Raw genomic sequence first — 13,916 nt, 5'->3', positions numbered from 1 at the left:
GCCCCAAGGACAGCTGCCTAGTCACGTACTCAGGACTCAGGTGACTTCACCAGACCCTTCTCCCCATTGAATTTGTAAAGTACAGGTGAGGGGCAGGTACAGGATAGAAGGAGGCCTGTCATTGGAGGAGAAGGAAGGATGGGCGGGAAAGAAGTTTGAAGGGAAAGGAGGAAGAGACGGGAGAGAGAAGGAGAGAAGCCGTGGCAGGACAATGTGGCGGGTGACGTTAAGATTCCACGCTGTACCTTTACAGGTTGTTACGAATGTTCTTAAGGGATGGATGGTACTGGGCTTTGTATGTTTAGGTGGGCAATTATATCTTATCAATTGGGTCAAAGATTATTGTATTGTGTGTTCTTTTATGTGATGGTTTGAGTGTAGGAAAGTGTGCGGTGGCAGGAGACACTGGGCCGCTGAGGAGTCGGGATGTGTTTCTGCCAAGATAGCTAGCAGATATCTTGGGGCACTGAGGTGCAGACCTAGCAGGATAAAAGACAACCTAACTTTTTTATTTTTATATTTTTACAACAACACCTAACCACTGAGTCTTTTCTTCAGCACCTACCTAAGTATGTCTTAATTCAACTCAATGGACAGTCAAGATTATCACATCATATATGTCTAAGTCACCTTTTTCTTAATCAAATATCCCCCTCACAAAAAAAAAAATCTTATAACACATTTACTCTACAATATGTCCTCTCTGAGGAGCAAAACTTCTGTTTTCTAGAAGTGACACCTTGATTTTTCCTTTGCACCTTGGTGAGCAAAGGCATGCATTCTAATATTGAATTATCTCACCTGTTAAAATCCAGTGACAACTTCCACTTATTTTTATCACACGCAGTGTATCTGCCCTGGGAAGACAGGAGGCAGGTTAGTTCCCTGTTAGCTGTATGCACCTCTTGGTGTGGCGTGTGCTGAGTGGGTGCACATGCATGTGTGTGGAGGTCAGAGGTGAGGGTGGGGTGTCTTCCTTGATTGCCTGCCTCCTTACTTGTCGGTGCATGGTAGCCTATGAGTGTGGAGCGTGTTGACTCAGCAGAGCTGGCAGAGCAAGAAGTCCCGGGGATCCTCCTGTCTCCACTGTAGAGTATTGGCTTTTTATGTAGGTTCTGGGAATTCAATCTCAGGTCCTTGTGCTATTTAGAAGGCAGTCTACCAAGTGAGCCATTTCCCCAGCCTCTGCATCTATTTCTTAATTCAAGGAATAAAAGTTATAAAAAATACTAAATTCTGGTAAATGATATGAGTGCTGGTGCTTTGGGAGAGAGTCACACTGTTATCTGTACTGTGCCTTGAAATGCATTTTTAAAAATAAGTCACAGGGGCTGGAGAGATGGCTCAGCAGTTAAGAGCACTGACTGTTCTTCCAGAGGTCCTGAGTTTAATCCCCAGCAACCATATGGTGGCTCACAACCATCTGTAATGGGATCTGATGCCCTCTTCTGGTGTGTCTGAGGATACCAACAGTGTACTCAAACAAATCAAATAAATAAATAAATCTTAAAAAAATTAAACTACAGATTGGTTGGTTAACAGAAGAATGAACTGGTGATAAAGCATTGAATTTATGTGTTTCCTTTCAAATGTGTCCAACTGTTGTAGCTGCATAAGTGCCAAAACTGTACAGTGCGATAGATGGATGAGAAAGAGTAACCCTTTGATCAGGGGTAGAAGGGAATTGTGGAGAATATTTTCTAAAGTCTGAACAGCCATAGCACCAATCTGCACATAGTGAGAGTCTCAGGAGACATTTGTTTTGGAGCTCAACAAGATTAAAACTAAATTTGGTTGGAAGAACAACGAGGTAATCATAGGTAAGAATTAGAGGAGAGTAATCAGAAGGAACATATTCATTGACTACAAAACGAGATAGAAGAATAATGCAGAAGAGTTTGTTCTAGTGGAAACACAACTGTTCTCTTTCTGGAATTATTATGTATGTGATGTATTTTAACTTCCTGGACATGATGGACAAAATGTAACTAAACCCCTGTTAGAACTTTGATTGAGGTGTGATGGAATTGTTAAATTCCAAAAGCTAAAGCCTCAGACTCTAGCTCAGAACCAATTGCAAAGCCGACCTCGCTTAGAGAGAATACACTTGGTTAGGACTGAGTTTGGAACCAGAGTCCCCACATCAGAAAGTTCGAAGCAGAGCAGTGTAGCAAGTGAGAGCTACACCAAATAGTGGCAGGTGCCAAGGACTAGACAACCAGTGCCCACAGTGTTTGATACTATGGCTCATTTGATCATTGAAATAATTATTGATCATGATAATATATACATACATACAAACATGTATATATGTTTATATTTTAACCCATGTTCAAAATGCTAAAAATTAAGTACAGTTATAAAAAATATAGTCACTCTGAACTAGAACTTCATGTGTACATACACATATGTACATATGTGTGTATTCTGAAATGGATTATTTTCGCACATGGTCTCACCCACCTTCTCTACTTTGGCAATCTAGTCCATATAAGTATATTAATATAAAAGTCACACACTTATCTCAACCTCCTAGCTAATGGCTAAATTTTGGTTCATTTCTTGGGATTTTGCTTTTATGGAAACAACCAGATTCCTCCTGAGAAGACATTTTGTTGCAGAAAGTAGAGAGTATAAAGGGATTTGCTAAGCCAGCCACAAACAGATCAGTGGAGAAGGCAGAGCAGAGGATCAGAAGTCATGAGGTCCCTGGATAGCATCTTTCCCTCTCTTGGGAACATGAAACCACCAATAATGGAAGAGCTGATGTGGAAAACTAACCCAACTGAGACTTCGGGGTTCTCCAGGTTGTACTTGTTTTTTATGTCACGCTTGCCCATTCTTATCTACAGCTCAAACACTGTAAGTTTCTTCCTTTGTGGATCTGCTTATGACAGGGTGAGTCTGAACTTGGGAACTCTACCAACCAGAAAAGTATACTTCATAACCGATGATAAGTTTAGAGAGCTGAAACGATCCTTTTGTAAATAGTATTCTGTCGGGGATACAGGGAGTCTGAAAGAGACACCTATAAAAAGTATGAAGTGCTACTGTTGGTTGTTGATCAGACCTCAGCTATATCTGACCCTTGTCTATGATGTACATGGTGAATTAAGGTTAGTAACAGCACTTAAGGGCCAGTCCTCAGAGCATCCATGTGAAAACAACCCCGGGTTTCTGAATGTAGAAACCAAGGCTCCAAGTGTTAACGTCAAGCTGGCTCTACAGGTAAGAGCACTCCAGGGGACCCAGGTTCAATTCTTAGAGCCCCTATGCAGTTCACAACTATCTATAACTTCAGTTCCAAGGAATCCAGTGTCCTCTTCCAACCTTTAAAGGCACCAGCCATGCATGTGGTGTAATATTTGCAGGTAAAACACTCATATTTATAATCCAAATGGTTCTATTTAGAGACCAATAGCTACACTGGGTTCCGATCACATAGGATATGTCTGCTGTGCTAACCCACAGTCCCCAATATCTCATTTCACCCTATGTCTAGACATTTTACTTAATACATATTTCTAGATATGTATACAATGCTAGAAAGTGAGAGTACATGTGGGCTAGCTCTTAAAATGGAATTCTTAAGCAAAACAGGCAAAAAGCAATATACACAACTAACCACACTAATGATATATACCGGATCCAAGTCATTGGGATGCCAAAGCAAGCCTGGCCTGAGAATGTGCTTGTAATCCTGAAGACTGAAGCAGGAGGACCGCAGGTGTGAGCAGCCAGCACTAACACTAAGTTTAAAGCTACTCAGACCAACACAGCCAGCTCCTGTCTCAAAACAAAACCGGTGAGCAGAGTGCCTGCCCAGCATACACAGGTCTCCGGGTGCAGTCCCTACGACTTGGGAGGTGGGGTAGGAAAACACAACCGTTCTGCTGCCTGAGTGATCTCCTTAGCAATCCACTCATTCACCAGTTTTTACTTTGACAGATTTATTCTAAAACTGTAAGTCACTGATCAAATACAACACAGCAACCTAACGTGGAATTCAAGCTCCTGATAAACAGTATCAGAAGCAATGGGTACCAAGGAATTCACTTTTGTTTTGTATTGTTTTTGTTAAATTATGCCATCATTCCCGTGACTTGAATTATGTCATCCACTCTTACGACTTGACTGCTAAGATGCAGATAAGTAAGAAGTTAGGAAACCAAACCACCCTCTCTATACAGCAGAACTTTGTTCTCTGGGGAATTTCCAAATGCGAAAATAGCTGAGGAGACAAATGAGGAAGATGGGAGCAGATTGCAAAGTCTTCCCACGCCAGGCTACAGAGCATGAGGTCACCACTGTCCTTAAGATGCACAGGATCAGACTTTCCTCTGCTTAGCCCTGTACTCTGTTCCTAACAAACTCTGTAGATAAAATACCTTGCACTTTTCACTTTGAGAACACTGACTCTTGGTGTCAATAAACCCCTCTCTCCATCAGGAAAGCAGACTCTTCAAAGGTATCCATGGACAAAGAACGTGGTCTTGGTTATGGGAGAAGGGCTTCACTGAAGTTTTTAGTGTACCCCTAAAATCCATGGTTTTTAATAGACTTGTGAGTCTGGTCTGTAAAGCCTTTGGTTCTTCACCCACTGAATAGTTTTCCTGCCCACGCAGCTGTGGTGACCTAGTACAGGAAACACACACTAATCTGAGAGGGATCTGACAGGACCAGGAAATGCAGTGCCTGGGCTACTTCACTGTAAACTATGTGCCTCAGCCTGCTGCATGAGGAGTTGCCACACGTACCCAACCAGTCTTCTACAATGACTCCACATGCTTCCGCTTCCTGTGTGATGGAGTAAATGCAGTAGGCAAGGCCAGCGTTTGAAGGAAGGAAAGATGCTTCTCCTGAGTGTTAGAAAACACTCTGATTTAGATGTATGGGAAGAGCCAAAGCGTCATGGCTGATGCTTCCTGAAGGAGCTGAGTCACAGCTAGGCAATAAAATCCAACATCATGAAGTCCGGTGTCAGAGAGTAGAAATGGTTTCCCTTTCTGCTGTGGGTCATGGTGTGGGGTGACTTGAATAGCTACTCGCATGGAGCTTATAGCAGAACAAGCCCAGTGGTGGAAAATGAAATCCCATCATCACCTGCTCACAAATCAGTGGGGCCTCGTGTCAGCTCCTACAAGCATGCTGTTCCCTGAGAGTACTGCTTTTATCCTCCTTCCTATAACTTCGGTAAATAAAAAATGTCTTTCCCTTAAGTTTCTTAGCTAGTATAGAATCTCATGACTTGGTAAGAATAATAGAACACATGTAAATCCTCTCATTACTAATCAAAATGTCTTAGTACAGTCCATATACCCTAAAGATGATGGAATAAAGCTACAGTTTGTCAACATTTTTTTGTGAAGCTTAAATAAATGGAAAAGGCCAGGTCACCACAACCATTTAACTTTGAGTGAGACTCCTGCTTTATGTTACCCAAAAAGTTATATTCATGAATGCTTATACAGTGCTACCTTTTCAGGAAGTCAAATATGAAATGAGCCAAAGTGGCTTTCAGAAATATCAACTTCAGACAAGAATTCTGCCTCCCTCACTGCTACATGAACACCTGTGCTTTCCTCCCAACTCCAGCCCAACCCTGTAGAAAAGCACTTCTCACACTAAAAGCAGAAGCAGAAAGCTAATGGCTCCAGCCTCCAGTTCAGCATGAGCTCCATTCACCATCTGGTCTCCACCAAGCCGGTACCTTTTCTTGTGATTTAGGGAGGATTCGAGTGTTGTGTGACACTATTATTTGGGGGAGGTGTGAATGTCTGCTCACTTCAGGTAAGGTTAGGACAAAGAGAGCTAGGCAAGAGAATAAGCAACAACACCGCCAAGGTTCAACTTGGGACACCAGTGAGCTTCTTGGAGTTAATTACAGGGGTGTGGGTGATGAGTTATTTAGAAAGACATGGATGTTTGAAAGTGAATGCCCACCCCAGGATGAAGGACGACTTACAGAGCTGGAACTCTGGAGCTCTCTGCAGGACCTTCAGGTAACTTGACAGGTCACAAGAGTCTCCTCTCTTCAACCTAGGGAAGGACCAGCTTGCGTTTCTGGTAAAGAACGTCCTGTGATGTGTGAGATTTTTACTTCCTGGGCATGAATGAACTTCCTAGTATAACTTCCTGAGTCTGTGGTGCTTCGCTCCTGAATGCAATGTTTCAAATCAGCGGATGTTGCTGCCCAACAATAGGACACTAGTCTTGGCTCGTGTTGCTTCTTTATGAAGCTCTGCTCAACTATGAAAGGTTTAATTGTTTCTGTGGTGGAAATGGAGGATGGAACATGTGAACTTTAGCATGTGAATGCCGAAAAGCAAAGCCCAGCACACACATGGTTCACAACGTGCATCACAATCATGTCCTACAGCAAATGTATTAGAGGGCAGGGGTCTCTGCATGATGGAGACACCAGTCACCACAGCACATAATCCCTTTATTGTTCTGACTTCTTCTAGAGCACAGCCGTTAGCTTTGACCTGATCTTTTGATTATAGTACTAATTACTCATATACTGTGTAATTAGTATGCGAATGAATTTCTAAAACACTTTCCTTCACAGATTTTTTTTTCTTCTTTCTTTGATTTACAACCAACAAGCCGGAGGGGGAGAACTTAAAACTCTATATGTGCTACCTAAGCATGGACAACTGTCATAGAATTCTTACCTTGATCCATAGAATAAAAAGTGTTATGTGACAGAGAAGTGTCTGCTTCAAGGGGCACAATATGCCTTCCTTCGGGCCAGGGAGGAGGACTGAGCAAAAAGGTAAAGGAAAAATATTCAGGCTCAAGGTTCCTGACTCATAGCTCAGAAGGAAAAGCAAAAGCCTGTGGAGTGAGGGAGAGAGAACTAGACAGTCCAGACTTCTACTGGTAAACAGGAAGCACAGTGTTCTTCTCCACTCACACAGAAATGACTACTACAAAAACCTCACCTTCAGCATGGTGCTACAAGCACCAGGAAATAGAGTTGAGACAACTGCCTACAGGTGGGTTATGGGAGCAGCCACAGAGACGTAGGAAGAACCATTAAGAATTCCCATTCACTGATGATGTGGACATGAACTAGTACAGTCACTGTGGAAATCAGTGTTGGGGTTCCTTAGAAAACTAATAACAAAACTTCTGTATACTATAGCAATATCATTGTTGAGCACTCCAAGGACTCTAAGTTAACAGACCACAGAGATATTTGGATATCCATGCATATAGCTGCTCTATTCACAATAACTGAGAAATAGAACCAGCCATGGTTCTATTTCAGTCATATCATTCAACAAATGAATAGAAAAAAAAAATGGTACATGTATACAGTGAGGTCTTGTGCTGATTTGAATAGGAATGCCCTTTCCCCAGGGCTCATGTATTTGAATGTTTGGTCAAATACATGGGAGGAAAATGCCAGGAAGTAGTAGTACTTGAGAATTGGGAGGTGTGGCCTTGTTACAGTAGGTGTGTCATTGTTGGAGGAAGTGTGTCACTGGGGTTTCAAAAGTCTGAGCCAGTCACAGTGACTCTCTCTCTTCCTCCTGCCTCTATGTCCAGATGTAGATCTATGAGCTACTTCTCCAGCACCATGTCTGTCTGTCACACTCCATACCGTGATGACAATTTACTAAAGCTCTGAAACTGTAAACGAGCCCAAATCAACACCTTCTTTTATAAGAGGTACCACGGTCATGGCATCTTCACAGCAATAAAACACTAAGACAGATTTCAAGCAAGCGAAAGAAAAAAATGAAATCAAGACATTTGCAGAAAAAAAGGAACTGGAAGTCATGTGAAACAAACAAACACAGCATGTTTTATCATACGTGGATGTGTGTGTGTGTGTGTGTGTGTGTGTGTGTGTGTGTGTGTAAGAGGGGGGTGATTTAGGGCCATGAATCCATAAAGGGTATCATGAGAGAGGAGGTAGAGATCCTAAAGAAGGTGGGAAGCAGAGGTAAACATATAATAGAAAGATAGAAGGGTGGAAGTTGGAGGTAGAAGACTGGACAAGGGCAGTTGAGGGAAAATGAGAAAATGAGAATGAAGTATAATGTCATATGTATGAAGAAGCCAAGTTGACATCCATTACTTTGCATATGCACCTTAAAGTTCTCTTATAAAACAAATTCTTAAACACTACCATGCTTAGCAAGCAAGACTGGCATGTGTCAGGGATGGGCAGGAAGTGGGTGACTAGACAGAAGATCTGCACACTACAGAGCTTTAGCATCTAAATTCAAGACATCTGGGCTATCCACACTCCTTAGTAGGTGACAGATTAAGATACTGAGGAGGGACTAGCAATATGGTTCACCTTTTCTGACATCCTGAGCTCAATATCTAGAATGTGTGTGTAGAAAGAGGAACGCCAATTTATACATTGTCCTCTGACCTTCACTTGAGTGCTATGGCATGCACTGTCCCACCCCATTGCATAATACACACACACACACACACACACACACACACACACACACACACACACACAGTGAGAGTGGGGAGAGAGAAAGACAGAGAGAGAGAGGAGAGAAAGGTTAAAAATGTAATTTAAAGATTTAATGCTGTGGAAACAGGCTCATCAAGGATATCATCGCTACAATGACAGGAACTTGTGCCTCAGGCTCAAACAGACCAAGAAGCCCCAAGTAAAAATCAATAAAACCATGTGTTACATTCAGTAGGAGAATACTATATACACTCCCGAGGGAAAGAGCAGGGGGGAAAAGGACAAAAAGGAGAAATTAACAGATAAAACATTGAAGACAGAGACTGACAATGTACATAAAAGTAGTTGAGATAGAAAAGGAGCAGCAATTGCAATAATATTTAGTTGAAAGGTCACTGAGTCATCAGGAAATGGCAGAAGGATAGCTGCCTGCTCAGGGAGGACTGCAGAGCAACATTGGTTTTAGTATGAAAAAGAGGACTTATTTTCTAGAATAAATACATCGGTCATTATGTAAAACGTTGGCAACCCCATATTAACTAGAGTATATCAAATCCCGCCATGTGCTAGTTAGTCGCTGCCCTAATTAAGGGTAAAGGACGTCAGCATAGCTCATCTTGGGTCCACCATACCATCTTCATGTATAGGAAACTGTGTCACAAATACTAAGGAATTTGCCCAGGGATGAGCTTCATCTTGTATACCATAAAGATATGATGATACATTATCTGAAGCAAGCGGTATTTCACACACAGCCCTCGATGAATGGCTCACTCCAAATGTCTTCTTCCTTCTTCACCCACATGGATGTCAGATAACTTAGCAGACACTTAGGGCTGCTGTGTGCGCTGTGGGAATGAAGGCAAGAAGGGATGTCGTCCTGTCAACGTCATGATTTTCTCCTGTAACTTGAGTTTTCTTTCCTCCATCCTTAGGGCATTTCCAGCTTCGTGAATGCACAGTCATTATGTGAAAGACCCTGACTTAAAGGTGTGTGTGTGTGTGTGTGTGTGTGTGTGTGTGTGTGTGTGTGTGTACACGTGTGTGCATGCACAAGGGAGGGGGATGTTTGGAAGTCATGAATTTATAAAACATGTGGTGAGAGAGCAGGTAGAGAGTCTAAAAAGGTGGGAGCAGAGGGCCCTGGTACACGTGTAGTAGGGAAATGGAAAGCAGAATGATTAACTGGGAGAAAAAAAAGAGAACCAAAGGGCAATCCAAGTGTTTAGAAAAACTGGGGGCAGGAAAACAACCCAGAAGGAGGTGGGAAGAAGGGCAATACAGAGGGGGGAGGGAGAGCAAACATGAGGACATTTAAAAGGTGATAGGGAACCATTTTATAAGCTTACTTTAAACTACATATGTAGTGCATGTATACATACATATACACATAATACACACACACACACACACACATATGGTTCAAATGGAGTTACACAACATGAGGTGATGATGCTCCCCTGAGAGTCATAGACTAAAACCCTAGTGGCAAGCAAGGAAGTCTTCCTTTGAGTTGTCAGCTAGGGTAGCCCAACAAACTTTGAAAACAACATAGGTAGGCTACTGTCGTTGCTTTTGTTTGCATCCCAAAACTTGAAAGTAAGACCCTTATTGCTGAAGACACTGCATACTTTGGACAAAGACTTGGGAGTCGCAAGCCAGAGCTAACATAGAAGGTTTTTCTCTGAGGACCAGCTCTCATAGCATCAGAAGTTGCTATGTAAGCTGTAAAGGGAAAAAAGCAATTGATGTTCTGCTCAGCTGTAAAGTTTGTGAACAAAGGCCATGACTGTACCAGTAAGACACCTCTAATGGAGCAATAGTGGCCCATATATCTTAGGGATAACCAACAGCTGTATAGGAATTCCTTAGGAAGGAATTCATGCCTGGTACTACAAACTTAAACAACTATCTATTATTGGAGAGCTCATAGACCCTAGAGGAGATCTGCCATTTTCCTAATTCAATGTTGATTTTTAACTATAGTCCAAATATTATAATTACACAAACAGGTAAATGTATCTCTCATCTTTCACCATCAAAGGTTCTTTTTGCAGCAAATGGACGTTACTACAGAGATTCACAGCTGGTCAAATACCAAAATTAAGACAAATATGGGGAGCCCAGTGCCAGTAGGTATGTCTATACTGAAACCACTATACCTAAGGCTTAGAAAACATGGCGGCAATGGGGCCAACTGATTCCAAGAGCGAAAGGACAGGACACCATGGACTAGAAAGTGTCTTCTAGACATGATTACGCCCATGAAATCTCAATATGGTTGTGCTAACAAGAGCTGTATAATGAATGGGAAAATTCACAACCCCCTTCTTTTTCTCTAGTGCTACATCAACCAATGGCTGTTGAGAGAGACAAAGACAGAGAAGAAGACGGAGGGGACCAGTTTTCTCTAGGGATAGGCTCTCTTATTGGTTATCCAATCCTAAGGTGTCACAGCTGTGAGAGTGTGTGATTGACCTTGGAGAAGTCAAAGGAGAAAGATGGAGAAGTTGAAACGAAGTAAATATAACAATCAGATATAAAACTAAAAATAAACTTTAATTTAAAAAAAATTTTCCCAGGCCCCTTTCTTTTCATCATCCCTGTAGAGTAGGCTTGGATACAGGTCTCTGCTTTGCACAGTGGGAATCCACCTAAACATCGCTCTTGCTTCACACATCTGAAGCCTCTCCTGTAGCACTGTCATCAGACAACATGGACTTACTGCAGAACAGATTCCACAACCCCCGGACAGGCTCTTTGCATCCCTAGCCTCCAGATTCTACCCTCTGTTTGTCCTCCTAGGCCATGAATCTGAGTAGAGTGACCTGAGTAGGGCTTTCAGCTCTGAAATAGAGAGCTGGAGTTAGCCCAGGCCTGATTGGGATCCCAGAAAACGGGCTCCCTATCAGTCAGCAAGCCTGCTTCTTTGCCTGATTGCTTCTGCTACATGTTAGGCCATAGACCAGTGTTGATTTCCTCTGTGACCTGTGCTGCCATTGCCAGGCTGCTTGACTGGGCCTATCTCCCAGGGAGCAGAAGCCTACATCACTCCAGCTTCTGTTAGACAGGGAGCATAGGGAATAGTTTAGCATCCTGAGACTCCACTTGGATTGGGCTATGCACATACCCCTTTTCTAACAGTGCACTTGGAAGCTTGAAGCCCTTACCTGTACACACACACACACACACACACACACACACACACACACACACACTCCTCCAATAATGCTCTTAGCAACCTAAAACCCTTACAGGCACGGAACCAAATTTAAAGAATGGAAATAGCTTACTCTCCTTAGCAACCCCTTGGTAATACCCCATTTCTATTCAAATACATCCCTGAGCACATCAGAAATGGCAAGCAATATGCCAATCCAGTCTAGACTGGTTTGGGGTTCATGCACAATAAAGCAAAATGTGTCCCCAAAGTACACATTTGTTGTCTTACTACTATGCAGTACTGGATGTGCATATGCCTAAAACCAGGTGCAGCATGAGAAGAGCACACAGAGAGAACTAGTTATTAAACATCTCTCCATCAACAGAGAGTCACCAAAACAATCCTGGGCAATCAGACTACTCCTTCTTGTGTACCCATGAAAGGAATCCCCAAACTGTTATCAGGGGGTTTGAGGACACTCATTATTGTGGTCTGCTGTCAGTCTTGACAACATCATCGTTTCTGGCTTGTACGAACTCTTTGCTTTGAATAAAGTATTTTTGTTACTTTGCAATCTGGGTAATCCTTTCTTTCAATTCTTTAAATAAGAGGTCAAGAACATGAAAAACCTGAGGACAGCCACCAGAACTTTAATTGGAAAAAGATATTCATTTGTTTCTAGTAGTCTTAGGGCTGATTATATAGTGCTTTCTACTAATTAAATAATTATATAAAAGTCTCTCATCTTTTGGAACCATTAATCATATTTAACTGGAATGCAGCATACAAGTTAGGGTCAATAGAACTTTTCTAATATTTCTTTTTATACTTTTTATTTTATTTTACTATTATGGTTTATTTTTATTTTATTATTTTAATTTTTGCTTATTTTTATTTATTTTTTTATCATATTTTTATTGGACTTGGATAATACATTTGTACATTTGTAGCCTAAGATGCAGCCTTGAGTTGCCCGTACTCTAGAGTTCATGACAAGTCCCTCTTGTCTGTTATGTAGCTGTTTCCCTCTGAGCTGAGACACTCTTTCCTCTAGGAAAGAGAAAGACACATAAGACTGAGGAAATAACCAAGTGACAAGGCTGTTTTCCTTTAAGGCAGAAAGGTGGGTTATCCTCTAAGCACAGCTGCACAAATAACACTTAACCAAGTATTCTTATGCACACCCCTGTAGGAGCCTGGACACGGGTCCACAAGAAAGGGATGGGTGTCTAACAGGACCTACATACGGTAAATTAAACTAGATGGCTCTCCAGATTAGATGCTTTGATATATAAGTTTCTCCATGTCTCTCTTGCCTCCCTATGTTTCTCTAAGGGTTATTATTATATTCCTAGTATGCATATATAACATGTTATTATGTCCTAGACATTGATCCTTTGTCAGCTTTTTTCGTTTCTCAAATAACTTACCCCAATCTATTCCCTGATAGTTTATTCGTTGATATTACTTTCCATTGAATAGAATTTAAAATCTCCAATGATCAAATTTGTTATTTATATTCTGTCTTAAACTTTGGCATCTCAGTAACTTCAACCATTCAAATCGTAGGCACATTTTCTGGGATAGTTTTATTCTCTTGGAGGTATTAATTTTCATAACCTAAGCCGTGTAGTTAAGAACCAACATTACTCTTGTCTGTATACTGGCTTCTTATCCCAAAATCATCTCACAAAAACGTAATACTTTTCTTGGGATGATTGTGATTAAGCTGATTTGTGTGAAGTGTCAGGAACCCATGCACGCGTGTGCTTGGTTCTGAGTATTCAGTTCCTCTCCGTTTTTGTGGCTTTGTATTTCAAGCACTGTCCCAATCTTTGACATTTTTCTCAGATAAACTGCACCATGATTTTTCTTTTTGCTGCTATTATTGTGGGATTTAACTTCATAACATTTAATGTCTTTGTATCTAGATTTGTGACAGTCTTATAGTATCTCCTTAAAATTGCCCATAGTTTTGATCACTTCCCTAATTTCACCAGCCAGTGGGACACAAACTGTGTAGCACGGATCTAGTGGTTCCTGGGAAAAGTGGCTTCCGACCACATACCCCCTGTCAGAGGCGCGTGCTTACTTCCACAGTGCTCGTTCTGGGAATCTGTGTGTGACCCAGTTCTGACCAAAAGGAGACAACAGGGCTCCAGATCTAAATGTCCCCTTCCTTAATCTTACAAAGGACAAAAGGCTGATATCTCTTTCTTCCTTCCCTGCATCAAACTGGCTTTATTCTAGGAATTCAAGGCTGACTAAACATTTGAAAACCAATGTAATTGACTATGCAAAAAA

The 13,916-nt window shown here is 41.7% G+C and overlaps 1 protein-coding gene across 1 annotated transcript in view; it reads right to left on the bottom strand.

The window, feature by feature from the left end:
• Nucleotides 1-13,916, bottom strand: part of LOC147999791 (uncharacterized) — a 266,689-nt gene that overhangs the window by 218,032 nt on the left and 34,741 nt on the right. The window contains exon 2 of the mRNA XM_087593703.1: nucleotides 5,966-6,103. Coding sequence (XP_087449829.1) covers nucleotides 5,966-6,103 — 138 coding nt within the window. The remainder of the gene's footprint in view (nucleotides 1-5,965; nucleotides 6,104-13,916) is intronic.

The sequence above is a fragment of the Rattus norvegicus genome, chromosome 18 (genome assembly GCF_021556685.1).
Source record: "Rattus norvegicus strain SHRSP/BbbUtx chromosome 18, alternate assembly SHRSP_T2T, whole genome shotgun sequence".
Taxonomy (NCBI): Eukaryota; Metazoa; Chordata; class Mammalia; order Rodentia; family Muridae; genus Rattus; species Rattus norvegicus.
The sequence above is the reverse complement of the archived record's forward strand: the minus strand, read 5'-3'. Positions and strand labels throughout refer to the sequence as shown.